Here is a 27,194-nt window from a genome sequence, read left to right as displayed (position 1 = left end):
CTCCCTGGCCTGCCCTCTCCCAAACCTTCCAGGAAACACCGGTATCACATATCAGGGTCTTCCTGGAGCCAAAGGGACAGGTCTACGTGCTAAATAAATATATTCACTCTCTCTCTCTTTCTTAGTCTTCGAATGGAATGAAGGTTTGACAGTTTCGGATAGTGAATTCTCGAATTGAATAGTAACAAAAACTGTTCGATTTCTATTAGACATTTCGTATAGTCGTACACCCCTACATGCCATCACAATTATGGCACATTCGTGTGGTTTATGTCCTCTTCCAGCTCCGATTTGCAGCAATACTGGACCTCCTCTAGATTGGTTCTCAAAGAGCGCCTGCCATAGCCAAATGTTCATTCGCTCCAATAGAAATCACGTGGCATAGCTTCAGCGGCAAATGCTAATGATGATTCCACGTGCAGCAGTCAAACGAGCACAAGAGACACACTGATGAATGTACACTTAAATAAAGGTGGGCTGCGAGACCATATATTCGAGGTTGAATTAGGCATTCCGTGTTCAACCGCACGCGACCCATAAGAAATTGGGAATATTTGAGCGCATTCAGCGCAGTTGAAAATTTCTATATAAATTTTTTTGATGTCACAGTTGAATCCTACAGCAGTGTGGCAACGCTTACTGGTGAAGAAATGCATTGACACTCCCGGAAATGGCTCCCTCGAGTAACGAAGCCGATCTCGAAGGCCATGGTTTCGTGTACTACTAACACCTGAACTGCAGGACCAGGAAAGACGTCACGGCCGTCATTCTCTGTTTTGTTTTTGCATGTGTTTCTTGGCGTTTGCTGCACCGTTTGGGGCCAGAGCGTGCCGAGCAAAACGACCGATGGGGTCTAGAGCTGTTTCAAAGCAGACGAAACAGCAGGGGCCTCTAACTTCCTGACGTCACACAGACCATGCCGAAATGGCGGTGGCTTCTGGTGGGAGGGGTTTCTAGGCAGCGATTTCAAATTGAAATTTCAAGTTGAAGCGTGAGCTGAGAGCCTAGTTCTTTTTGTATAATAATATTGAGCGCTGTACTCTCGTTACGAGGATACACTAAGAATAGTCGGACGACCATGTCATCGTTGCTTTAAGCACAACTAGATGACTAGTTAGTTGATTGCTGTTCATTTCTACTACACTTTCGATAATTACTTCACAGGCATGAAAAACTAGTTGTGTATAAGTGTGCTTTCTGTTCGTGTGAAGCAGTTAGCGCAAGTAGTGGAAATGATCATCTACACTCACGCTAAAGCGCAGCACTTACTTTGATCTCGCATTATCAATGATTTCTTAGAGGCTCGATTTCTTATTTATATGAAGGAAAACGGTTCGGTATTAATGGAGAAAATGAATGGCCAAAGTTCCATTTTTTTATCTTTCCTCCGAATCCACAGCGCCAGCACTTAGTATGGTGCCATGGCCTTGAAAGTATTTTCGCGTGTCTCAGATAGCTTTCTTCCACAAAAATACCCCAAACACTCTCTAGGTTCAGCATTCTTGTACCTTTTATAGCACAATATAGTCCTCGTTCTTCGACAAACTATTAAATAAATGATTAATTTGTGCCTAGCCGACGCCGTCTGAATTTCATGAGGTCACCAGGCGCCTGCGTAAGAACTAGAACCCCGACTTTCGTTATCTCCTTTCTCGTCATTTATTTACTTATTTATTTTCTTTTATTTACTTATTTTTTATTTGTTGATTTATTGATGCTGAAGCGCCAGATAGCTCACTGAGAGAAAAAGCCGATGTCCGGCGTCTGTAGCTGCACCTAAATTCCTATTGGGTGCGACGTCACGGCACAAGCTCGCCTTGACAGAGCAGAGCGGTGAAACGGATCACCAACACGCCAGCTGTTGCGTGAGGGAAGAGGGCATCACCGCTACGCTACGTCACCATCGCTCTCACTCTCGAAACATGTGTTATCGGCGCGTTCCTTGGCCGAGCAAACTCTCCCCTGCGTTCTAACTGTGCCTCGCTTCGGTAAGGCCGAATGAAAACATGAAAACGCGCCAAGCGTATCCATGACCTCGTCTGCCCGCGAGTTCTGCACTCGAAGGACCGTTCAGCGGCATTCAACTGGACATTAATGCTTTCGCATTCACAACTCATAAGTGCTAAGGTGTCCTCGGATATTTATTTATTTATTTACTTATTTATTTCTTGGGCTTACCAAAGCTCCTCTCGTGGTATGACCGACATTTGCATTACATCAGGACCGTTGTTCACACATACCGCTCATCTTAGCATTGCTCTCTGGTTTCTGTTTTGTCAGCGTGGTTTTCGTGTATAAGTCCAGTTGTTTTTTTTTTCAAACAAACTCTAACCCATAGAATGAATAGTATGGATCGTAGAGGAGATATCCACGTGGCCGACGTTTGTCCAGTGAGATTTCTTCTTCGTCGCCTCGGCGAAGACAACTTTCCTTGCCGAAACGTTAGATCCCCTAGTTTGACCGTACTTTATCCCTTTCAGGTCCTCGTCCTTCTAGGAATACCTGCCTTGCTTTCATTTCTAATCACGGATGGAATTACACGGCAGATGGAAGACACCGGTATCACAAACTAGATGATTCAACGATTTGTTGGCACTTCCTACGACTCGTTGTTTAGTCCTAATCAAGACGCACGCACCCTTGGGCAGGGCGAGGGCATAGCCCGAGGAGCCGATGATTTCCCCCACTTGCTCCACCTCGCAGTACCGACTCTCGAGGTACTCGAGGGCGGGCGACTCCATGAACATGGCGTACGTGCCGCCCATGACGCGATCCAGGCCCTCGGCGTAGCTGTTCACGAACGCATCGTGGCCCTGGCTTTGGATGCCCTGCCAGAGCTTCATGTACTGCGGGAAGGTTGAGCGCTGCGCAGGACGGCGGAGAGAAAAAAAAACAATCACGATCAGTAGAACAAATCAAATCACGCTTGCAGCGCGTATGCACAAATTTTCTGGTCAACCACACAGCACGTAGTAGTGCCTGGCCATCGGTCAGGAAGTTGATGAACCATAGCTGCCACCTCCGATTAGTTGACGTATATCGCATAGTAACATCAACGAAAATTTTAAATGTGCACAAGAGAGCAGACATGAAATATTTGCGAAACAAGAACCCGCACACTTTATTTTGGTCACTCTAACCACTGTAACGCGCTGTTTCCTTATCTACTCCCAAGGCCAACCGTAGTTTTGAAATAGGCATAAATAACTAAAGAAAGCCTTTCATCGAAAATGAATAAAACAGACTTCAGTCAATGACACAACCCACTGTAGTGCAATATTTGCTTTGATTCATTCCTTCATTCCAATAAAATCATGAGCTACCAGTCTTGTACAATTATTCATCAACTACCTATTTACAAATATTGTTGACATTTTTTACATTTCGTCTTTCTTATTTTTTTATGCTGAACTACTTGGTTCTTAGCCAACGCACAGAGTGAGCATGCGCCACTAACATCTGAGCTCTGCGTCCCCATCTCGATCTTCGTTGTTGTGGCCCCTCTCACCATCTTTAAAGCCCAGTAGTGTAAGTAAACCTCACGTCCGAAAACTCCCCGTAACATGATTGGCGGAGGCGTGGGCTAAGCGGAAACCCACCCACCATGGAACTTCGCAGTTGACATCTTGTGTGCCATTAGACAATGTCAACTGAAAGGTTTGCTGGTTCAGCCTCGGCTACCTCAACATTGTTTGTCCTGACCTAACTCCAAGACTCTGACACCTTCTCCGGTACTGACACCATGAACACAGATGACCGAATACGGCTGGGACGACAAGAACAACCACTGAAACCCAACTATCATGCTGACTAACGTCACCTACTACCTCGTGTGAACGGCCCCGTGTTTGGTTCCAAACACGCAAGGAGGGATTGACTAACTGGTACATTTGCAAGGAAGAACTGCAAGAGCTCTTCGGGAAACCAGTCGGGCTTAAGCAAGCTGCCTAGAAGCAACTTTCGTACCGGGCCCGAACATCTACTGAGCAGTACATCCTGTATATTCAGAATGTATTAACGCTGTGTCGGCGGGTCGACGACGAAGTGCCGAAGCTGACAAAGCCAGCCGCATTCTTAAAAGCGTCGCCGACGCTAGCTTCAATTTACTCATAATAAGCACTGCTAGACCGTTGACGACATCATAAAATAGTTTTGACGCTTGAAGCAGCGAAGAGTGCACCATGGTCGTGTCAGGCATGACCGTTCATAAAGTCTTTGTCAGGCCCTAGCAGTCTTTTGCTCTTGCTTCTGTTTCTTCAATAGTGTGGTGAAGAGGAAGACGAAGAAGGCGCTCTTGTTGCGGCTGTGCGCGTGATCAGCGTTTGTCGACTGCCAGCGCTACCAGACTGTGCCCAGTGCCTCTTAATAAATCGCCTTATTACATTTGGTGGAAGGTGCTCCACTCCCCGACCTCGCCCTGGAACTTCGCAGCCGAACTTTAACATCTGCTCCAGCCGCTACTATGACCGACGCTCCCAACAATCCACTCGGCGCATCTGCCGCTCCTGTCATGTGCGGCGCCATGCAACGGCAGCGGGACCCTCCTGTTTTTAGCGGATCAGGTGAGACTGACGTAGAAGACTGGCTCTCTACCTACGAGCGCGTCAGTGAACACAACAAGTGGGATGACCCGACGAAGCTCCGTAGCGTCATCTTCTATCTTGCTGACGTTGCGAACCTCTGGTTCCACAATCACGAACGGGAACTGCAAACCTGGTCCGCTTTCAAAACTGCCTTCGCGGAAGTCTTCGGTCGCCCAGCCTTGCGAAAACTCCGTGCAGAACAACGCCTCCGCCAGCGCGCTCAACAGCCCGGCGAGACTTATACAAGTTACATAGAGGATGTCGTCGATATTTGCGCCCGCGTCGATTCCACCATGACTGAAGAGGACAAGGTGAAGCACATCCTCAAGGGCATCGAGGACGACGCATTTCAAATGCTCCTGGCGCGGAACCCTACTTCTGTGGCAGCTGTCGTCACTCTTTGCCAGAGCTTCGATGAGCTGCGTCGACAAAGGGTCCTTGCGCGCAGCGCTCTCGCACCTGGCGACTCTCTCTCGGGCCTCACGCTTCGCTCGAACACCACGCCAGCAGCATCGCTCTCTCTTGAGATTAAGGATTTCGTTCGTGAGGAGGTGGCACGCCAATTGTCCATGCTGCCTCTCAATGATGGACCTCCCCAGCCTGACACATCTCTGGCTGCTCCCATTAGGCGGGCCATTCGCGAGGAACTTGCTGGGTCTTTACCTTTCGCCCACCCCTGCCCTCCCGTGGCTGCACCTCTGACCTATGCCGAAGTCGCCGCGCGACCTGCGCCGCCGACGTTCTCGTTTCCGGCGCCAATGCGACTTCAAGCTGCACCTCCTCCCGCGTCGCCTCCCGTTCCATCTCGACGCCCAGTTCAGACCCCTTGGCGCACACGCGACAACCGACCCATATGCTTCGCTTGCGGTGTCGCCGGCCACGTTGCGCGCTTCTGCCATCGTCGCATGCCACCTGGTAACGCTACTATCGCACCGCCTGGATATGCCTATTCCCATGACACCACCGGGCATGCGGCTCTTCCCGACCACGAGTTTTCGCCGCCTCCTCGACGCCCTGTCGGCACCCATCGTTCGCCATCACCACGTCGTCGCTCACTTTCCCCCTTACGTCGCCGCCAGTCACCTAGCAAGGGAAACTAGTTGCTGCAGTTCCGCAGGCACGAACTGCAAGCTTCGCGACTTCTACAAGGCCTGCACAGTCGCCACGCAATTTATTGGACGTTTTGGTCGAAGGAACCGCCGCAATTGCGCTTATTGATACTGGGGCTGCAGTCTCTGTTATCGACGCAAAGCTTTGTCGCAGCCTCCATAAGGTCACAACGCCGTTGTCTGGTATGCTTCTAAGCACCGCGACTGCGCAGCATATAGCCCCGCTCGCTCAATGTACTGCCAGGGTGGTCATCGACGGCATTGTCTATGTTGTTGAATTTCTCGTGTTGTCATCATGTTCACATGACATTATCCTCGGCTGGGACTTCTTGTCTCATCATCGTGCCATCATCGACTGTGCCCGGGCCGAAGTAGCGCTTTTCCCGCTTGCCGATGCCCCACTGCCTGACCCTTCTGAACAGAAAGCCTCCAAGCTCACTATTGTGTCCGATACGGACATACCACCCGACATGTGTGCGCTTGTGCCCGTCTCTTGCTCTACCGCGCCAGACGCTACAGTGCTTTTTACACCGTCGCCGATTTTTCTCCGTCGCAAGGCTCTACCTCTCCCATTTGCCGTCCTCACCACTGCGTCTGGATTATCCTCAATGCTTGTGTGTAACCCGTCTCACTACCATGTGACGTTACTGCGCGGCGAATCATTCGGTCGTGTTCAGCCCCTTGACCCGCTTCACATTCTCGATGTTACCGACGACACGGCCTGTTATGAACTCGACGCCCTCACTTCTCCCGTGCTATGCGCATCATCATCATCATCGTTGTCGTCATCGTCGTCAGACGTTCTTGAATCTGTCGTAGACGCCGGTCTGCCGCCTCCATATCGCCAGCAAGTCTTCGCGCTTCTTCAGAATTTTCGCTCGTCGTTTGACTGTGACCAACTATCTCTGGGACGTACGGCAACCGTCACTCACAGCGTACACACTGGTTCCCATCCTCCTTTACGCCAACGACCATACCGCGTATCGGCAGCCGAGCGCAAGATCATTAACGAGCAGGTCGACGACATGCTGCACCGTGGCGTCATTCGCCCTTCCCACAGTCCTTGGGCGTCTCCTGTAGTATTAGTACGCAAGAAGGACGGGTCAATACGCTTCTGTGTGGATTACCGTCGACTCAATAAGATCACTCGTAAAGATGTCTATCCGCTGCCTCGGATTGATGACGCCCTCGACTCCTTGCAAGGCGCGGAGTACTTCTCATCTTTGGATCTTCGCTCCGGCTATTGGCAAGTGCCCATGGCAGATGATGACTGTGAGAAGACAGCTTTCATCACGCCCGATGGCTTGTACGAATTTACCGTAATGCCATTCGGGCTCTGCAACGCGCCCGCTACTTTCGAGCGCATGATGGACACCATCCTTCGCAACTTCAAGTGGAAAACATGTCTGTGCTACCTTGATGACATCGTGGTGTTTTCGCCAGATTTCCCGACGCACCTCGTTCGCTTGCGTGAGATACTCACCTGCCTCACCTCTGCTGGTCTCCAACTTAACATCAAAAAGTGCCGTTTTGCTGCTCGCAAGTTGACAATATTGGGTCACGTTGTATCGAAGGACGGCGTGCTTCCTGACCCAGCCAAGCTTCGCGCGGTCGCAGAGTTTCCGACGCCCACTACTCTTAAGGCACTCCGCAGCTTTATAGGGCTCTGCTCTTACTTTCGGCGTTTTGTGCGCAATTTCGCGACTATCATCGCACCACTGACCAATTTGCTTACCGCTACTAACGGCATCTCCGCGTGGTCAACTTCCTGTGACGAAGCCTTCCAGCAACTACGTCGCCTACTTACTTCGCCACCGATTCTTCGACACTACGATCCCACAGCGCCTACAGAGGTACATACGGACGCCAGCGGTATCGGACTTGGTGCAATCCTCGCACAACGGAAAGACGGCTATGACGAGTACGTCGTCGCGTATGCGAGCCGCACCTTAAAGAAGGCAGAAGCCAACTACTCAGTAACAGAAAAGGAGTGCTTGGCCATTATTTGGGCGCTCGTCAAATTTCGTCCATACCTATATGGTCGCCCTTTTGACATTGTCACCGACCGCCATTCACTTTGCTGGCTGTCCTCGTTGAAGGATCCGTCAGGTCGCCTAGGGCGATGGGCACTCCGCTTACAAGAATATGATATCCGCGTTGTCTACCGATCGGGCAGAAAGCACTCTGACGCCGATGCGCTTTCTCGATCACCGCTACCTTGTGATGTGGCTCCATTGTCTCCGCTCTTCGCATCCATGTCAGCCTTCAACGTCGCTGATATGCCGGACGAGCAGCGTAAGGATCCCCTGCTTTCAACTATGCTGAATTTCCTCCACGACCCATCCGCCACACCCTCTTCTCGAACACTTCGTCGCCAAGCCGCTCACTTTACTGTCCGCGACAACGTTCTTTACCGCAGAAATTATTTGCCTGATGGTCGCAAATGGCTCCTGGTGATACCACGACACATGCGTTCTGACATATGCGCTTATTTTCATGCTGCTCCTCCTAATGGTCACGCCGGTGTTCTGAAAACGTATACTCGCCTAAGGCAGCGTTTCTACTGGCACGGCATGTATCACTTCGTGCGCCAGTACGTACGCGCTTGCACGGCGTGCCAACGGCGGAAAATTCCACAGCGCCCACCTGGTGAGCTACAGCCGCTGCCCTGCCCGGCTCGGCCCTTCGATCGCGTCGGCATAGACCTGTACGGGCCACTTCCCTGCAGTTCCTCGGGTAACCGATGGATAATTGTAGGTGTCGACCACTTGACGCGCTACGCCGAGACTGCCGCACTCCCGGCAGCCTCTGCGCGCGAAGTTGCGTTCTTCATCTTGCGGAACTTCGTTCTTCGACATGGCGCACCACGCGAACTGCTCAGCGACAGGGGCCGTGTCTTCTTGTCCGAAGTCATCCAAGCCCTTCTCGCTGCATGCAGCATCGTTCACCGCAAGTCTACAGCCTACCACCCGCAAACGAACGGCTTGACAGAGAGGTTCAACCGCACACTCGGTGACATGTTGACTATGTACGTCGCCTCGGATCACAGTAACTGGGACACTGTTTTGCCGTTCGTCACGTATGCCTATAATACGGCCACACAAGCTACCACTGGCTTTTCGCCTTTTTTTCTGCTGTATGGACGAGAGCCCTCGTGTACTATGGACACAATGCTCCCATACCGACCCGACGCTTCCGAATGCACGCCTGTGTCTGAAGCAGCCAAATACGCCGAGGACTGTAGGCAGCTCGCGCGAGCCCTTACGACCGCTGCTCAAGGTCGTCAAAAGCTGCGGCATGACACTGACGCGCTTACACCAGTTTTCCCGACTGGTTCCCTTGTTTGGTTGTGGGTCCCGCCTCACAGCCCTGGCCTTTCGACCAAACTCCTCGCACGCTATGATGGCCCCTACCGCGTCATAGACCGTACCTCCGCTGTCACCTATGTTGTAGAACCTGTGACACCTTCACCCGACCATAGGCATCGTGGGCGTGACACGGTTCATGTCAACCGACTTAAGCCGTACTATGACCCCCTCATCCTACCTACGCCGTAAGTCGCCAGGATGGCTCCTCTTCTCTCCCGGGGGCAAATGTGGTGAAGAGGAAGACGAAGAAGGCGCTCTTGTTGCGGCTGTGCGCGTGATCAGCGTTTGTCGACTGCCAGCATAGGCATCGCGGGCGTGACACGGTTCATGTCAACCGACTTAAGCCGTACTATGACCCCCTCATCCTACCTACGCCGTAAGTCGCCAGGATGGCTCCTCTTCTCTCCCGGGGGCAAATGTGGTGAAGAGGAAGACGAAGAAGGCGCTCTTGTTGCGGCTGTGCGCGTGATCAGCGTTTGTCGACTGCCAGCGCTACCAGACTGTGCCCAGTGCCTCTTAATAAATCGCCTTATTACAATAGAAACAAAATTCAACAGTTCGTGCGGCTCCCTAACGCCACCGCTACCTCATAGGGCGAGGTAGCGGCGGTGTTGTAACTTGAGCCGTCTTGTGCATCATGAGATTAGGCCACGTCTCCATCTATTTCTCAGGCTCGTATTTACGGTGAGCCTCACCAGGCAGTATCTTTTGATTCAAACCGTCGTACGCGAATATTTTGCAAACGTCGGCATTCATCCCATGCACCTTGGCTGCAACTCGCCCAACCGACAGAAATTTCTTTCAACCTATCCACCATGAAGACGCCGATACAGAAATCCATACTGACGATACCATCGTAGGTCTCAGCGCCGTCCTAGTCCAGAGGAGCGACGGACTTGAACGGGTGATAGCTTACGCTAACCGGTGGCTGTCAAAAGCGGAAGTCAATTATTCTACAACCAAAAAGTAATGCCTCGCCATCATTTGGGCTGCAACAAAATTCCGCCTTTACCTATAGCAGGCCGTTCAACGTTATAAGCCACGATCACGCGTTGTGTTGGCTAGCGAATTTAAGAATCCCTTCGGGACGCCTGGTGCAGTGGAGCCTCAGACTGCAAGAATATGATATGCAAAAATTTTGCCCAGTCACATAATTAGTTCTACAGCAAAGCTATGGCTAGCCGATTCGTCCGTCCGTCTATCGGTCGCCTGTGCACCGAAATCTCCTCCGGTGCAACCGCATGCGCATCAGCGAAAAAAAAAAAGAGAAAGAATGATAGGCGCACGATTAGCCAACACCACTTAGATAGCGCGAGGCCTGTTTCTTTATACCTATTTTTAAGGCGCCAAAGAACAACGCACAGCACACAAGAGAGGACAACGGGACATAGCGCACTGTCCCGTTGTCCTCTTTTGTGTGCTGTGTGTTGTTTTTTGACACCTTAAAAATAGGTATAATGAATCAATACCAACTTGCCCAGCAAGAAGTTCTCTTTAGGTGTGTTTACTCCGATCCATGACGTCGTGCTACCTGGCTTGAAATTTCCATTGACAATGGTGGCGTGATGAAAGTGGTGACGTCGAAATCACTTGCCTACTCGGGAGCATCCCCATTAGATTCTACGGAATTCGGGCCAGATAACGTGGCTTCGTGGATCGGAGTGAAAAGGACTTGTGCTATCTGGCTGGTGTTAGATTAGCTGCGGCAATAGTGACGTCGTTGCTCTGCGTCGCTGCCGAGCGCGCGCGCAGCAGTTTCTCTCCGGCCCCGAAATGGATAGACCACGTATCATGCGTAATCGTGAGGAACAGGCAGCTTTCGATCAGTGACGCGGCGAGTAGAACTGGGTGCGAGCTCGTCTACGTCGTGCCGATGTTGTAGCCTGGGTGCAAGAACAGGCTCGTGCAGCCGAGCACAAACAGCAACCGCGTATCGAAGATCCGGCAGCCTGCCAATCCCTCGTTTAATGAGCCGTTGGGATTAACCCAGTGATAAACACCGGGGCCGTACGTTTAAGCTTCGCCCATTAACCATCTGTACGGAGTGCTTGGGCGGTGATTTTTATTAATAATTAACTTCGCAAATATTATCGCCAGATCAAAATTGCCAATCGGAAGATTGTAAGGCATCATGAAATATTCCCAATCCACCTTTCGCTTTCTCAATACGTGCTACATAATATCTTTTTTTTTCAAGCGTTAAAGAAAGCTCGAAGAACACAAACAAATGCCGCAGGACTAGTCGCGCGGCACTTATCACGTGCTCTTGCGGGCGTCTTTCAGGCTTGGGCAGAAAGCACGCAGAAAGCAGAAAGCAGGCAGATGTAGCACGCATAGGGCAACGGAAAACACCTGAAAGTTTGTGCCTGAAGTTTGCAAAGAATGATTTGCATTAAAATAATCTGACTTGCTCCAAGCAACGGCAAACCACATTATATTGGTTCTTTCGAGCTAGGAGCACTCCCGCATATTTAAATTTTAGCACAAGTTACGCGAGACACCCTGTATAAATGCAAATGTGTGCACATCTGGCTAGAGCTCCCGATTGGCGCACCTTGAAGAAGTCGTGCGTGGAGCCCTGGTGCAGCGTTCCGTAATTGATCGTCTTCTGGCGGAGGAGGTCGTCCAGGCTGTCGAGCGTGGGTCGGTCACGGTAGCGTATGATGAACTCTCCCAGCACCGACGCGTACGCCACCATCACCACCAGAGAGAAGAGCCACCACGACACCATCGCCACCACGGTGGACGTGGCCCTGCACGCGTCAGTTTGCCAACAATGACTGACTGCCTGGCATTCGAAGCGACGCATAAATCTTAAGCAAGTAAGGTCAGTTCGATTTCAACAGCGAACCGTTCGAACGAGGTAATCATGGAATGAGGTACGTTTACAAATTAGTTAAAAGCCAGTTCTACATTGTAATTGCTTCTAGATACGCTTCAGGTGATGGCTTTTCGTTAGGAACTGCGGTTGCTATACTGCTCTGCTATGCACAATATAATTTTGAGATATCAATGATGCCGTAATCCGTAGTCCTCCATAAAGAAGGCAACAAAATCCCAATAAAGAAGAGCGTCAGGCAGGGAGATACGATCTCTCCAATGCTATTCTCAGCCTGTTTACAGGAGGTGTTCAGAGACCTGGATTGGGAGGAATTGGGAATAAGAGCTAATGGAGAATACCTTAGTAACTTGCGATTAGCTGATGATATTGCCTTGCTTGGTAACGCAGGGGACCAATTGCAATGCATGCTCACTGACCTGGACAGGCAAAGCAGAAGGGTGGGTCTAAAAATTTATCCGTAGAAAAGCAAAGTATTGTTTGATAGTCCCGGAAGAGAATAGCAGTTTACGATAGGTAGCGAGGCACTGGAAGAGGTAAGGGAATGCATCTACTTAGGGCAGGTAGTGACAGCGGATCCGGATCATGAGACTGAAATGATCAGAAGAATAAGAATGAGATGGGATGCGTTTGGCAGGCATCCCCAGATCATGAACAGCAGGTTGTCATTATCCCTCAAAAGAAAAGTGTATAGCAGCTGCGTCTTACCAGTACTCACCTACGGGGCAGAAACGTGGAGGCTTACGAAAAGGGTTCTACTTAAATTGAGGACGACGCAACGAGCTATGGAAAGAAGAATGATAGGTGTAACGTTAAGGGATAAGAAAAGAGCAGTTTGGGTGAGAGAACAAACGCGAGTTAATGACATCTTAGTTGGAATCAAGAAAAAGAAATGTAATGAGGAGGGAAGATAACTGATTGTCATTAAAGGTTACGGAGTGGATTCCAAGAGAAGGGAAGCGTAGCACGGGGCGCCAGAAAGTTAGGCGGGCGGATGGGATTAAGAAGTTTTCAAGGGGAACATGGCCACAATTAGCACATGACCGGGGTAGTTGTAGAAGTATGGGAGAGGCCTTTGCCCTGCAGTAGGCGTATCCAGGCTGCTGATGCTGCTGCTGCTGCTGATGATGATGATGATGATGCAACGCAGCTGCGGCAGAAGGGACTTTTGCGCTGTTTACAAAGGGCGTGGAATGTTCTCGGTATATTGCACGCTGAAATAACCCGCTATGCTTATGGTTAAGGTATCCAAGTGGGCAACTATATAACCACAATTTCATCAAAATAATTTTGCCGTAAAAGCATGCCAAATCACACATAGGGGTGCTCCAGCCATGGTGCACGCTTCACCCCCCCCCCTCTCTCTCTCTCTTTTTTTTTTACTTTACCTTCACGTAAACGCAGCCCATCAGAAAACACACTTCGATATTTTAAAGAAAGACTGCCAAAGATACACAGACCGGTCTATACGCACTTGGGCATGAGTGTGACGCGCTGCAAGGTCAGCCCGCTGAAGAGCATCCAGAAGCAGTTGCCCAGCGTGTAGTCCGTGTCGAGGCGCGAGTCACTGATGCGACGCCACTCGAGCGGGGAGAGCCGGCCCACCAGGCTGAGCAGCAGCATGGCCGCGAGCACGGTCGCCACCACGGCGCACCACAGTGCCGCGCTGAAGGGGCTCAGGAAATTGTGCGCCACGGTCTCGTCCTCGCGCGCGTTCAGCAGCCCGATGCCCAGCGTCATGAAGGGCACCGTGAAGTCGACCACGGCGCTTCGCCGGGAGGTCATGGTCAGCGGGGCCAGCGCCATGTCCGCTTTCTGCAGACAGAGCGAGTCGGCCATCTAGCAGGCAGAAACGCTCGCGCGATCCTGGCACACTAGATACCACGTTTACCGCGTTTTTTTTTACTCCTTCCAGATTCTAGCGTGCGCCCGAGCTTTCTAAGGTGACCGCAACGCCACCTCACAACCTAGCGAGCGGAGGAATGATATAATTGTATATAGGTGACGTTACACATTCACAATTCACTCTATCATAGGCTTCTAAGACTATGATTCCACTTTTTGCTAATCTCGAGGGCCAGCGTTTCCACGTTGGATGTATACAGCCATGTGCGTTCGAACGCTGACGCGGATTGGAGAAAGCTTAGCTCATGACGGTGTAGCGAGCCATAAAACGGTCACGCGCCTCTTGATCTTCAAAGTGGCGTCTCATTCCAACCGTAGTAAAAGCGGCTGGCGTCGGCAGATTTTATAGGAAGCTGAAACAGCCGCAGTATCATCGAGCCAGTTCCCGGTTCCCATACATTTTGGCTATAGAAACTCTTCCCCGACGGGACATGCCCCCGTTAAGCTTGTCTGCTGCCTTCCCCGTAATCCTGCCCAGTTGGAGGAAACCCATATGTAGAGGCATACCGGGCACGTGCACCCCCCCCTCTCTTTCTCTCTCTCTCTCTCTCCCTTCTTGAAGACTCTGTGTGTCATGATGCTGCCTGCCTGGCTCAGTAGCTACAGGGTTTCGTTGCTGCGTATGAGACTGCGGATTCGACACCACGCACGTGCCACCATTGCCCGTCTCAAGGAGGTTTAAAAAAATATTGCCCCGTCTACACGAAAATTTGCACAGTTGTCAGCATTCTGGTCCCTCACCCAACCGGCTTTTTGGCACCGATAGCGAACTTGAGTGAACGGTTGTCATGCGAATTTGGAGCTATAGTCGTGCGAAGTTGGGGTGTTGCGCATATGTGCCCACTATACGTCCGTACCCTCCCATACTTAGCTTTCTGCGACGCGACGGAAGACGTCACTCACCCCGGCGAGCAGCTCTCCGATCATGCCGTTCCAGTGGCCGCTCTGCTGTTCGACGCCGAAGCGGCCATCCGCGATGATGTTCAGCCTGTAGCGAAAGCCCAGCAGGTGCGCCACCTTGTCGATGAGCGACACGCAAAAGCCCTCGAAGCGGTCGTTGCCCTCCAGCTTCTCGGCACCCTCCTTGAGCATCACGAACGGCGGCGACTGCGAAAACAGCCGAGACTCCGTCAGTTTAACCGCAAATCTAAGCGTTCGAAGACGTCAGACTGTAATGACGAAAGAATGCGGGAGACCGGGGGCTAAGGAAACCACGATATGACAGATGGTTCTGAAAGTTGTAGTTGGATATTGAACCGGTACACGCACAACGGGAATATACGCTGTGTGCGCACTGTGCGTATGTCTGTAGATTACGTGAATAGATGTATCACATAGTCGCTGTGCTCATCCCGTCCACGTTTCCTGGTGAGATTTGCGTTAATTCTTGCAGTCAGTCAATGCTTACAGAAATGCACCTATAGCCTCTTACTGAGATTACCAGAGGAGAATGTGGCGCTTCAGTATAGTACAGTCATCGCGGTAAGCACTTGTAGGGTGCCTCTAAGAATAGCCTCTGCTTCGTTAAGAAAGCATGTTGCGGCGTCTATCCTTGTATTTTTCCAGTTTAGTTCTGCTGAATGCTAAATTACAAACATTTCCGTAGTTTTGAACGTAAAGCACATAGCGGCGCTAATTCATATTAGCAATCTTCAGAGAAAAATGGCAATAAATTGCATCACCATCGTCATCATCATCATCGTAATCATCATAGCATCATGGACACCAAAAGGAACAGGACCTGCCTTCTCAGCGCAGCAGGAGCAACGCGTCAAAGCAGTATATTATTTTTCGCACATTTCGTATTTAGAAGTGCGAGTCTAAGCGAGTAACCTAGCTTTCTTTTTCACTTTCTTTGTATTTTCTTTGTATAGCTTTCACTTCCTTTGTATAGATGGGTAACGAATAATAATAGTTCTTCTAGAATTGTTTTATCGCAAATATGGTTATTGCTATACAACGTCTTGTTAGCACGACATAACGGTTTATAGGTTGGGTCTTGGCGTGGGTTATACAGAGTGCTACCATCCCCACTCGTTGGAAGAAACGCGGTTTGAGTCGGTAGGTGAGGCCAATGGGGCGTACCTTCTTCCTACAGCATGTGTGTGGTAGGGTCACGACTAGACCGCCTACAGCACGAGAAGGATAAGCTAGTGAAGCGGGTCGGGAAGTTAGAAAACGAACTCAATTGCGAACAGCAGCAGAGGAAGGTGGTAGACGACAAGCCAGCCAACATAGAAATGAAGCCGACGGCCGCCATTCCGCAAAACAATGATAAACACTTCGATGCGAGCACCGCAAATGGGGCTGCCCCGAAGCGGAAACAGATCAGGAAGCCGAAAACACCACACCGGAAAGCACGTCCTGACATCCCTGACACGTCTGGGATGGTCACGAAGGGCCTAACACTGAAGTGCCGGATGCAGAAGTCGAGAACAAAGCGAAGGGTGCACTGCGACTTCAGGCGCAGTTACCGGAGACTAGGAGGAGTAACAGCGTCGAGATGTTCTTTCTTTCTTTCTTTTGAAGGGGGGGTGAGGGGGGATTTCAGCATGCATAAAGTAGGACGGATGATAAGAGAGAGAGTAAGTGCAGATGAGCGAGACCAAATTAGCGCACTTGGCATCTGAGAATTTGGTCACGGAAGTGATATAGAAGGTCGAGTAACACCTGTGGGACACATGGGACACAATGAAGGATCGGCACCTAGTGTTGATAATGGGAAAAGTAATTGGCGTATACTGCAGGGACGGCGACCAGAGATCGCCAAGCACATAGCTAAAGAGCGGGGTCACCGATATCAGGAATTATTTCAAGGAACTGCATATTGCAGTTTGCCCACTGCCATAGGTTAAAAGGCACATGTGTGGAATTGAAAGAACAGTGTGTGTATTTGGACACTAGCTAAGGCAATTATTTCGCAGTCACTCACATCCATCGGGTAGTGCGCCGAACCGGCCGCGACGGCACTTTTATGCTTTTTCTTGTTTCGAATCATTTTCATCTGACACAGGGTCTCTGCTAATGTATACGAGCAATGGAGACACAGGAAGCACCTTTCCTACAGCGATGCAACTTCACAGAGGCGCCTCGGGTTAGGGGTGGCTGTTACAAAAGTATTTTTCATTTTTTGTGGGAATGCCAGACTCACCAACGCATGACTCGTGCAAATGTGAATAGAAAATTGGACGCGCATTGTGTTTTGTCACCGTTATAAGGTCGAGCGTGGTCTTCTTCGAACAGTGTTGAACGGCCTAAACCATACACCATTTCCCGAGACAGAATCTATCTATCTATCTATCTATCTATCTATCTATCTATCTATCTATCTATCTATCTATCTATCTATCTATCTATCTATCTATCTATCTATCTATCTATCTATCTATCTATCTATCTATCTATCTATCCATCTATCTATCTATCTATCTATCTATCTATCTATCTATCTATCTATCTATCTATCTATCTATCATCATCATCGATCCATGCATCCATCCATCCATCCACCCATCTATACACGCTCATTGAGTTTCTCAGAGTAAACTGAAACGCCAAGAACTCGGCCCTGTGGCTCACTGGCTGCGGAGTATTCCTGCGGAGCACGAGGGAGCGAATTGTTTTCAATTTGCGCTGTTTCCCATTGTGACGGACGGAAATATTGTCACGTGGTAGTGACGTATAAAGAACACAGTAGCAATTTCGTGAAAGACGAAACTAACTTTTACTGGGCGAACCAGTACCCACAAAAACAGGCTACACTTGAAGAACGGCAACAGCAGCGAACACAGTCTGCAATCGTCGAAATCTGACCAGCGGGTCAATCGCGTCGGCTTTTATACGTCAGTCGTCGAATGTTTCAGAGCAATCGCTGGGACCCACGTGTCTTCTACACTGTTCTACACTATTCGCTTCATGCATACATGCAATCAGGGGCGCTATAACGTAAAACTATTCCAATATGTTTCTATTCCAATTTCCTGACGTCAAATTTGCGTAACCACCGACACAAGCTCCGGGCGGTCACCCGCTGGGTTGTCTGAACAGACCAATCGAACGCTCTCCTCGTTCATAAGAGGTCACTTTTCTTTGCTTGAAAAACGAATAACATTGCCTACACTGAGCGGCTTGACGTATCTAATTAGCTGACAAGAGGCGAGTAGAACGCTCAAGTGGAGAGGGATTCACTGGGGCAGAGCCAGTGCACTGAAAATAGATAACCGGATGAAGAGGGTAGTGCCGGCGTCTGCGATTCGTCGGCTTTCCCTTACTTAGCTTGTGGTGGCTGGTCGAAATGCAACGGAAGCTTAAAAATGACCCTAAAACTGACCCGCAGCAAAGAAGAGTTGGCAGAATGAGGTAGTAAACGTGTCGAAAGTGCTCGAAAACGTTACACGGCCACGCAAGAAATTTTATTATACGCAAATACACCCATGCTCTCCGGCAGGTGCGAGTAGCCAGCGTCTCAGCGATCGGCGGCAGCCATCTTTTATTCCTTTCGGAATGGGGCAGCCTGCGGCTATTCAGAAGAAAATTCAGTTTTGTTCGGCATATTAATGTATCTTTATTGCGTACACGTCACTTTGACGCCGTGAGTTCTCGAGGTTTTGTGACGTCGCGTGACAGGCAGGTGAAGTGGGGGCAGCCCGAAAACTTTTGACCAATAGCCGGGGGCTAATGGCGAAAAGGCGTTGAATCAGAAATAACTGTTTTCTTTTTTTGCTCAAATCATGCATAATCTGTGTGCACACATCATATCAGATGGGGAAGTACTGTGGTTTTCGCAACGTCGCGTGACGGACGGGTGAAGGGGGGGGGGGGGGGGGTAGTCCAAAAAAGTTTTTGACCAATCGCGGAGGGCTGATAGCAGAAATGGAATAGAAAAGTTTGGAATAGTTTTACGTTATGGAGCCCCAGTAAACTTACAGCTCAAGCATGAGCGAGTTCCACGTATTGTTCAGGCCATAACGACATATGACACTCGATGTGTATACTTTGAGCGTGGCTTTACCAGAATGGTGGTCACGATGATGGTCCGGTTCTCGAGGGAGTTCTCGTCGATGGAGTCGTCGACACCCTCACCTCCCGGCACTCCGTCGTCGTCGTACGGGTCGTGCACGAAGTCGAGGCCCTTTTCGGCGCTCCACGTCGCCACCTGGGCAGGGAAAGTATTTCGGCACACTGCTGCATTTGCACGTGAAACCTGATTTTCACTTTCGCGCTGCTTCTGTTGGATCACTATGATAAATATGCACGGTTGTCTCCTGCACGTTATAGGCAACAGCAACGCTTATGCCATTTCATTGCGGTATTTCTGAGCTCAGCCTTGCGCAATAGGTTTCACAATGCAGAGTAAACATGAAGATTAAAGAACTTGAATTTACTAACAATGGGAAGGCCCGTTAATCGCACATTCTGTATGGTCGCACTTCCGTGCATAAAATATCGTTGAACGAACTCTATATTGCAAGTTCCCTCGATATCACAGCTAGACCAGAATGCTGTAGGCCCATGAATATTAAAGCATGCGGCAACAAAGCTGGCTGTGTGTGTTTCGCAAGCAATTTCTCGTAGGAGGCATCACACGGGGGCCGTTACAGGAAAGCAATAAAGCGGCGTCTTTTTGGTATATTGCCTGCTCCTAGGGGCGGCCTACACACTTTAAAAAAGAGACTGACAACTGATTCTTAAGGACCTAGTTTTTTTATGCACCCGTTGAAAATCTCCCCCTCGGTAGTGTTTGCGCAGGCAGCCGTCACTTCCAAAAGAGCATAGATATTTTGTAAGCAGAATTTTTCTATCTGAGCAGCCTCTAAAGAAGAAGGGTTCCCTCTTGCAGCAACGCTGAGCAGTGAGAGCGATGCCCATAGCCCGCCTCGTGAATTGTGGGAATCGCCCATCGTTCTGCTTTCACAGGAGCGAGTGACATTGTAGCTAACAAACCATATTTTGACCTTTTCAACCACTTTTGTATATAAAAAGCTGGTACAATAAGTTTACGTTGTTGTACAGACGTTTCTTAAATATGAACCGCATTTCTTCCCGTGTACACGCCTACATTATGGCTGGCTGGCCCGTGCACGGCATCGTTGTTCTATCGATAGACGAGCCTAAACCTCTCCACACTAATACCGCGAAGCGTAAGCTGATGGAGGGTCTTTAGACGAGTCAAGTCAACTCGTCAAAAATGAAGGCGGAGACAGCGTCACTTTTCTACTCACTACAAACGGAAGCCTATCTTCCCGTTATAAGTTGGACAAAGCTTACAATAGAAAAAGGTGTACCGTGTTTCAATACTAACAAAAAGAATAGGAACCGCGTACACTAGTAGAAGGCCATGTGATAGGTCACTTGTGCATCTTTATGTTTATGCTGCATGGAGCTGCAAAGGTCATTTTTTGCAGTTTTTAGTGATGAATTAAACATATAAATCCACGTTTTATGAGAAAAACGGGGCTAGTTTTAGACAATGCGTTCGGCAATCTTTCCGTCAGTAGGTTTATCTCGATTCGTATTCTGAGCGGTTGTCTATCCCTTTAAAGGCAAGCTGCGACAGAATTTGACCTAGGCTAAATTGTTATAAATTAGCACTATACACTACAGACGCAATCTTGACAAAGCTGTGGGCTGGTAATTATATAGTTTTCTTATTAGCAGCCTTTAAATAGAGATGTAGTGACGTGGTTAGACGATATGATGTTAGTCCCATCAAGTCACCTCCGAGATTTTTCGGTGTTTCTCTGGCAGCGCCTAACCTCGGACAGGCCGCCAATGGAATATGAACCTGGCAATGTTTAACGCTAGAACGTTATCTAGTGAGGCGAGTCTAGCAGTGCTATTGGAGGAATTAGAGGGCACTAAATAGGATATAATAGGGCTCAGTGAAGTTAGGAGGCCAAAAGAAGCATATACAGTGCTAAAAAGCAGGCACGTCCTGTGCTACAGGGGCTTAGCGGAGAGAAGAGAACTAGGAGTCGGATTCCTGATTAATAAGAATATAGCTGGTAACATACAGGAATTCTAAAGCATTAACGAGAGGGTGGCAGGTCTTGTTGTGAAACTTAATAAGAGGTACAAAATGAAGATTGTACAAGTCTACGCCCCTACATCCAGTCATGATGACCAGGAAGTCGAAAGCTTTTATGAAGACGTGGAATCAGCGATGGCTAGAGTGAAAACGAAATACACTATACTAATGGGCGACTTTAATGCCAAGGTAGGCAAGAAGCAGGCTGGAGACAAGGCAGTGGGGGAATATGGCATAGGCGCTAGGAATAGCAGGGGAGAGTTATTAGTAGAGTTTGCGGAACAGAATAATATGAGGATAATGAATACCTTCTTCCGCAAGCGGGATAGCCGAAAGTGGAGGTGGAGGAGCCCGAACGGCGAGACTAGAAATGAAATAGACTTCATGCTCTGCGCTAACCCTGGCATCACACAAGATGTGGACGTGCTCGGCAAAGTGCGCTGCAGTGACCACAGGATGGAAAGAACTCGAATTAGCCTAGACCTGAGGAGGGAACGGATGAAACTAGTACATAAGAAGCCGATTAATGAGTTAGCGGTAAGCGGGAAAATAGAAGAATTCCAGATCAAGCTACAGAACAGGTATTCAGCTTTAACTCAGGAAGAGGACCTTAGTGTTGAAACAATGAACGACAATCTTGTGGGCATCATTAAGGAGTGTGCAATGGAAGTCGGTGGTAACTCCATTAGGCAGGATACCAGCAAACTATCGCAGGAGACGGAAGATCTGATCAAGAAACGCCAATGTATGAAAGCCTCTAACCCTACAGCTAGAATAGAACTGGCAGAACTTTCGAAGTTAATCAACAAGCGTAAGACAGATGACATAAGGAAGTATAATATGAATAGAATTGAACATGCTCTCAGTAACGGAGGAAGCCTGAAAACAGTGAAGAAGAAACTAGGAATCGGCAAGAATCAGATGCATGCGTTAAGAGACAAAGCCGGCAATATCATTACTAATAGGGATGAGATAGTTCAAGTGGCTGAGGAGTTCTATAGAGATTTATACAGTACCAGTGGCACCCACGACGATAATGGAAGGGAAAATAGTCTAGAGGAATTCGAAATCCCAAAGGTAACGCCGGAAGAAGTAAAGAAAGCCTTGGGAGATATGCAAAGGGGGAAGGCAGCTGGGGAGGATCAGGTAACAGCAGATTTGTTGAAGGATGGTGGACAGATTGTTCTAGAGAAACTGGCCACCCTGTATACGCAATGCCTCATGACCTCGAGCGTACCGGAATCTTGGAAGAACGCTAACATAATCCTAATTCATAAGAAAGGAGACGCCAAAGACTTGAAAAATTATAGACCGATCAGATTACTGTCCGTTGCCTACAAACTATTTACTAAGGTAATCGGAAACAGAATCAGGAACACCTTAGAGAGAGAAAGCAAGGGTAGGGAAGGCAGGGAGGTCAACCAGAACAGCATCCGGTTTGCTACCCTACACTGGGGGTGGGGGAAAGGGGAATAGAAAGAGGAAGAAAGGGAGAGAGTCAGCACTGAGTACATGTGGGAGGGACACCATACACTATGACACTATAAGCGGTCTCTTAAGCCCGTGCACTTCAGGTACCGCACTAGTGCACGAATTGCTTTTCGAGCCAGTGATGGTTGTGGCCACGGTCCGAGTATCTTTGACTCGGTGAACGGTCTCGAGTCTAGTCTGTGTAAAGTCGCCCGCAGAGAGAGGCGTTGGACATCGTAGCGAGGGCAAGTACACAATACGTGCTCGATGGACTCCTCGCACCCACAGGAGTCGCACATCGGGCTTTCGGCCATTCCCATACGGTAGGAGTATGCGTTCGTGAACGCCACTCCCAACCACAAGCGACACAACAAGGTTGCTTCGCCGCGGGAAAGGCTAGATGGCAGTTGTAGCCGTAGCGTGGGGTCCAGTGTACGTAGTCTGCAATTGAAGCCACTTGATGTCCAGAGATCTTGGGACTTCTTGCGCGCAAGTAGGCGAAGTTCTCTGGCAGCGTCCGACCTCGCCAAAGGTGTTGGACGCGTCTTTGTATCTTCGTGGGCACACCGGGCAGCCTTGTCAGCTAGGTTGTTGCCGACGATGCCACAGTGAGCAGGAATCCACTGAAATACAATGTGGTGTCCTCTTTCCAGAGCATGGTGGTGCAGTTCCCTGATTTCAGATATCATTTGCTCGTAAGTTCTGTGACGTAACGCGGACTTGATGCTATGAAGGGCTGCCTTAGAGTCACAAAATACGACCCATTTCTCTGTTGGCTCTTCGGTGATGTACATCATAGCAGCATGGAGAGCTGCAAGTTCTGCCGATGTAGATGTAGTCGTGTGCGACAGTTTGAATTTAATTGTAACGTTCTTGGCTGGAACGACGAATGCGGCAGTTGAGCTGGTAGGTGAGGTTGAACCATCGGTATATATGTGTATGCGGTCATGATACGTCTGGTGCAGTAATAGGAGTGTAAGTTGCTTCAGAGCCGGCGATGGAACACCTTAGACTTCTGTCAAGCAAAGGACCAGGCAGGATTCCGTAAAGGCTACTCAACAATAGATCATATTCACACTATCAATCAGGTGATAGAGAAATCTGCGGAATATAACCAACCCTTATATATAGCTTTCATTGATTACGAGAAAGCCTTTGATTCTGTCGAAACCTCAGCAGTCATGGAGGCATTACGGAATCAGGGTGTAGACGAGCCGTATGTAAAAATACTGAGAGATATCTATAGCGGCTCCACAGCCACCGTAGTCCTCCATAAAGCAAGCAACAAAATCCCAATAAAGAAAGGCGTCAGGCAGGGAGATACGATCTCTCCAATGATATTCACAGCATGTTTACAGGAGGTATTCAGAGACCTGGATTGGGAAGAATTGGGGATAAAAGTTAATGGAGAGTACCTTAGTAACTTGCGATTCGCATTGCCTTGCTTAGTAACTCAGGGGACCAATTGCAATGCATGCTCACTGACCTGGAGAGGCAAAGCCGAAGAGTGGGTCTAAAAATTAATCTGCAGAATACTAAAGTAATGTTTAACAGTCTCGGAAAAGAACAGCAATTTACAATAGGCAGCGAGGCACTGGAAGTCGTAAGGGAATGCACCTACTTGGGGCAGGTAGTGACGGCGGATCCGGATCATGAGACGGAAATAATCAGGAGGATAAAAATGGGCTGGGGTGCGTTTGGCAGGCATTCTCAGATCATGAACAGCAGGTTACCATTATCCCTCAAGAGAAAAGTATATGATAGCTGTGTCTTACCAGTACTCTCCTACGGGGCAGAAACCTGGAGGCTTACGAAAAGAGTTCTACTCGAATTGAGGACGACGCAACGAGCTATGGAAAGAAGAATGATAGGTGTAACGTTAAGGGATAAGAAAAGAGCTGATTGGGTCAGGGAACAAACGCGAGTTAATGACATCTTAGTTGAAATCAAGAAAAAGAAATGGGCATGGGCAGGACATGTAATGAGGGAGGGAAGATAACTGATGGTCATTAAGGGTTACGGACTGGATCCCAAGGGAAGGGAAGCGTAGCAGGGGGCGGCAGAAAGTTAGGTGGGCGGATGAGATTAAGAAGTTTGCAGGGACGGCGTGGCCACAATTAGTACATGACCGGGGTTGTTGGAGAAATATGGGAGAGGCCTTTGCCCTGCAGTGGGCGTAACCAGGCTGATGATGATGATGACGATGAACCTCGGAGGTTAATCGAAGGAGCTGTGCATTCCGGGGAATGGGTCACTTCAGACGAGCGGGAATGACGGCGTTTTCTTTCCGGTTTCAGAATCAAAAACGTTTACTGATGCGAGCATATCGTGACGCATCCACTCGCATTTCAAAAGTAAGATTTCGCCCTCAGGCTACCCTATCAGAATCAGAATGTATCACTATCCGAAACTAGGCTTCATAGGGGCCCAAAATTTCGTTGTATTTGGTCTTTCATTCCTACGGAGTGATATAATCAAGAAGCGGTCTTCCGCTGCTAGCATCCACAGCAACATCCCGGACGCGTCTACGGAACATTTGCTCATCGAGTGCCTGCGATTCGAGCGGGAGCGAGAGATCCACCTCAGCCATTTGGACCGCCTGGGTAGACGCCCATTTATCCTTGTAAAAGGTTCTGAGTCCCTGGTCGTTCCCGTACAAACACACGCCGTCACCAAACGCCTCCTACTGCTTTGAGATGTAATTGGCACGTACGTCACGCCTGACAGCAACAAATGACTTATATAAGTGAGAGTTCCTCCCCTTATGGCAAACGGCGCTTTGCGATGGTATTTGACGTTGCACCGCCTTCAGGATCGGCTCGGGTCGGTGGCAGAAACGACGCGCCTTGCACTGCGTGTTGTGGAAAACTATACAGGTAGCCTTCATACAAGCACATGCTCAAGCGGTAGGCGTCCGTATGCGTCAGACGGTCCCGCCTGCTCTGGAATGCAAGGTGCAACCATGCAGCAGCCGCACATGGCGACGGCGCTTCAGCTCGAAAGGGAAGTTTATTGATTTACTACACTCCATATTAATAGTTCCTTCCAGCTCAGTGGAAGCTGCAGGTCTCCTTAGCCAATAGGAAGGCTGAACGCCCACCCCTCAAGATGCGTTCATCCGTGCCGCGTTGTCTGTTCCGCGTCTGCTTGCCGTCCTTTCGATACACCGTCCACTGTTGGTCGAGTGATGCAACAAATGTTGGTGTTGTTGTCGTCGTCGTCGTCGTCATTGATGTTGTTGTTGTTATTGTTGTTGTAACTATAAGCCGCGTTTCCCTGAATGCCGCAGAGGGGCTTCGCTTCATCGATACGCTATCTGAGAAGTTCTATGCAGTGTCCTTAGCAAGTTTAAAGCGAACGCCCTGATAAATGGCCACATGCACCGCACCGTCTGCCCGGCGTCTATTTGGCGTTTGCTTGCCATTGTCATCACGTACCATACTAGAGTCCAGTTGTAAATCGATGATGCAGTGAACAATTAAGCCTTCTTAGCGTTGGGCACCATCAACGCTCAACCAGCGCAAATCCTGTGGCGCTATCGGCTAAACTGAAATCAAACCACTTTTACTGCTCGGCGATGCCTCTGTAGTCATAGCAGCGTCCATACAAACAGCTGATCTGAATAATAATGGCAAAATATACCTAATGATTTGTCGTCAGTGTGAAGTGAGACTAATGATGGATTTTATAATTTACTTGTTGCTCTCAGGGCGGAGAGCCAGTAACAAGCGCGAATTGAGATCGAAGCGGGCGGGCTGGGCTGCATGCCGCTCTGCCATGTTGCTGCGTAATCACGCTTAGGATGGCTATTAATGTTACCGGCGGTAACTGCCACAGTACTTCGCGGTATACGACGTGCATGTGCAAGTAGTCTAACATCTTACGTATCAGTGTAACGTATTATGTGTCAAGCAAAAATAACCCTCGCTAATCCTGCTAGTAATCAGACAGCTAAGACCGGAACTATATTCTGCTGCGCGAATATGTTTCCTTTGTACACCTCGTAGCTTCGGCAGTGCTGCAAGTCACATGCGAGGTACACAGTATAGTAACACTAACAGCACACGCGACCGCAGCTTGGAAGAACATGCACACTAATACTTCTGGGTATAAAACAGTTGTTGCATCCGTCCGCGGACCATCTAGAACATCAGCCAATTGGATCCCTCAACAGAAAAACAAAAGTGTGGGGGAGCGAAGACGAAGCACGCACGTACACAACACAAAAATGTTGCCCAATGTACTGCCTCTACTTATACTGGTGGCGGACACTCTCACCGTCAAACGAAGAAAATTTCGTATAACTTCACAGACGAGCTGCTACAAAGCGCATCCACGCAGCACAACCATCGAAGTGTCTCACGACATTTTTTCACCCTTTAGGAAACATTTCTTCAACACGTCTCACATTGTGAGGCACAATTGCTAACAGCAGAGAATTTTGTTCAGCACTTATTTCTTCTAATTGAAAAATAATGTATTATACCTTGAACTGGGTGCACGTTGGAAACACGCGATCAGTTCGTTTAACTGCCACAATAGAGACTTCGTCGAAAGGCGCGAAGATGAGTTTCAAAAGTGGAGCGTTACCGTTATCAATGACTGAAATGCCAAGTTACCTTGAAATAATAAAAAAATGGGGCGGCGCATACAAGTTTTGGTGATGATTGGAGACGTTCATGCGATTAGCAGTGTTTCTTCTGACATAAAAAGCCATGATTGCGTGAGTAAATCTTCAGTCACCTCGTCTGGTAAGAAATCGGCATACTTTGAATGCGCAGAATGTGATGCGCCCTCAATCGTGACCTACTTTCTGTTCTCTAAAGCAGTCAGAAAGGTTGCGCTTATTTCGATTCTCTTTGGCAAGTTTACCACACACCAGATTGATTAGAC

General features: G+C 49.1%; 1 protein-coding gene across 1 annotated transcript in view; it reads right to left on the bottom strand.

The window, feature by feature from the left end:
* Positions 1-27,194, bottom strand: part of LOC135899225 (glutamate receptor ionotropic, kainate 2-like) — a 99,070-nt gene that overhangs the window by 5,196 nt on the left and 66,680 nt on the right. Inside the window, exons 9-13 of the mRNA XM_065428491.2 lie at positions 18,816-18,959; positions 14,708-14,911; positions 13,374-13,714; positions 11,615-11,813; positions 2,639-2,864 (exon numbers count right to left, since the gene is read on the bottom strand). Coding sequence (XP_065284563.1) covers positions 2,639-2,864; positions 11,615-11,813; positions 13,374-13,714; positions 14,708-14,911; positions 18,816-18,959 — 1,114 coding nt within the window. The remainder of the gene's footprint in view (positions 1-2,638; positions 2,865-11,614; positions 11,814-13,373; positions 13,715-14,707; positions 14,912-18,815; positions 18,960-27,194) is intronic.

Source organism: Dermacentor albipictus, chromosome 5, assembly GCF_038994185.2.
Source record: "Dermacentor albipictus isolate Rhodes 1998 colony chromosome 5, USDA_Dalb.pri_finalv2, whole genome shotgun sequence".
NCBI lineage: Eukaryota > Metazoa > Arthropoda > Arachnida > Ixodida > Ixodidae > Dermacentor > Dermacentor albipictus.
The sequence above is the reverse complement of the archived record's forward strand: the minus strand, read 5'-3'. Positions and strand labels throughout refer to the sequence as shown.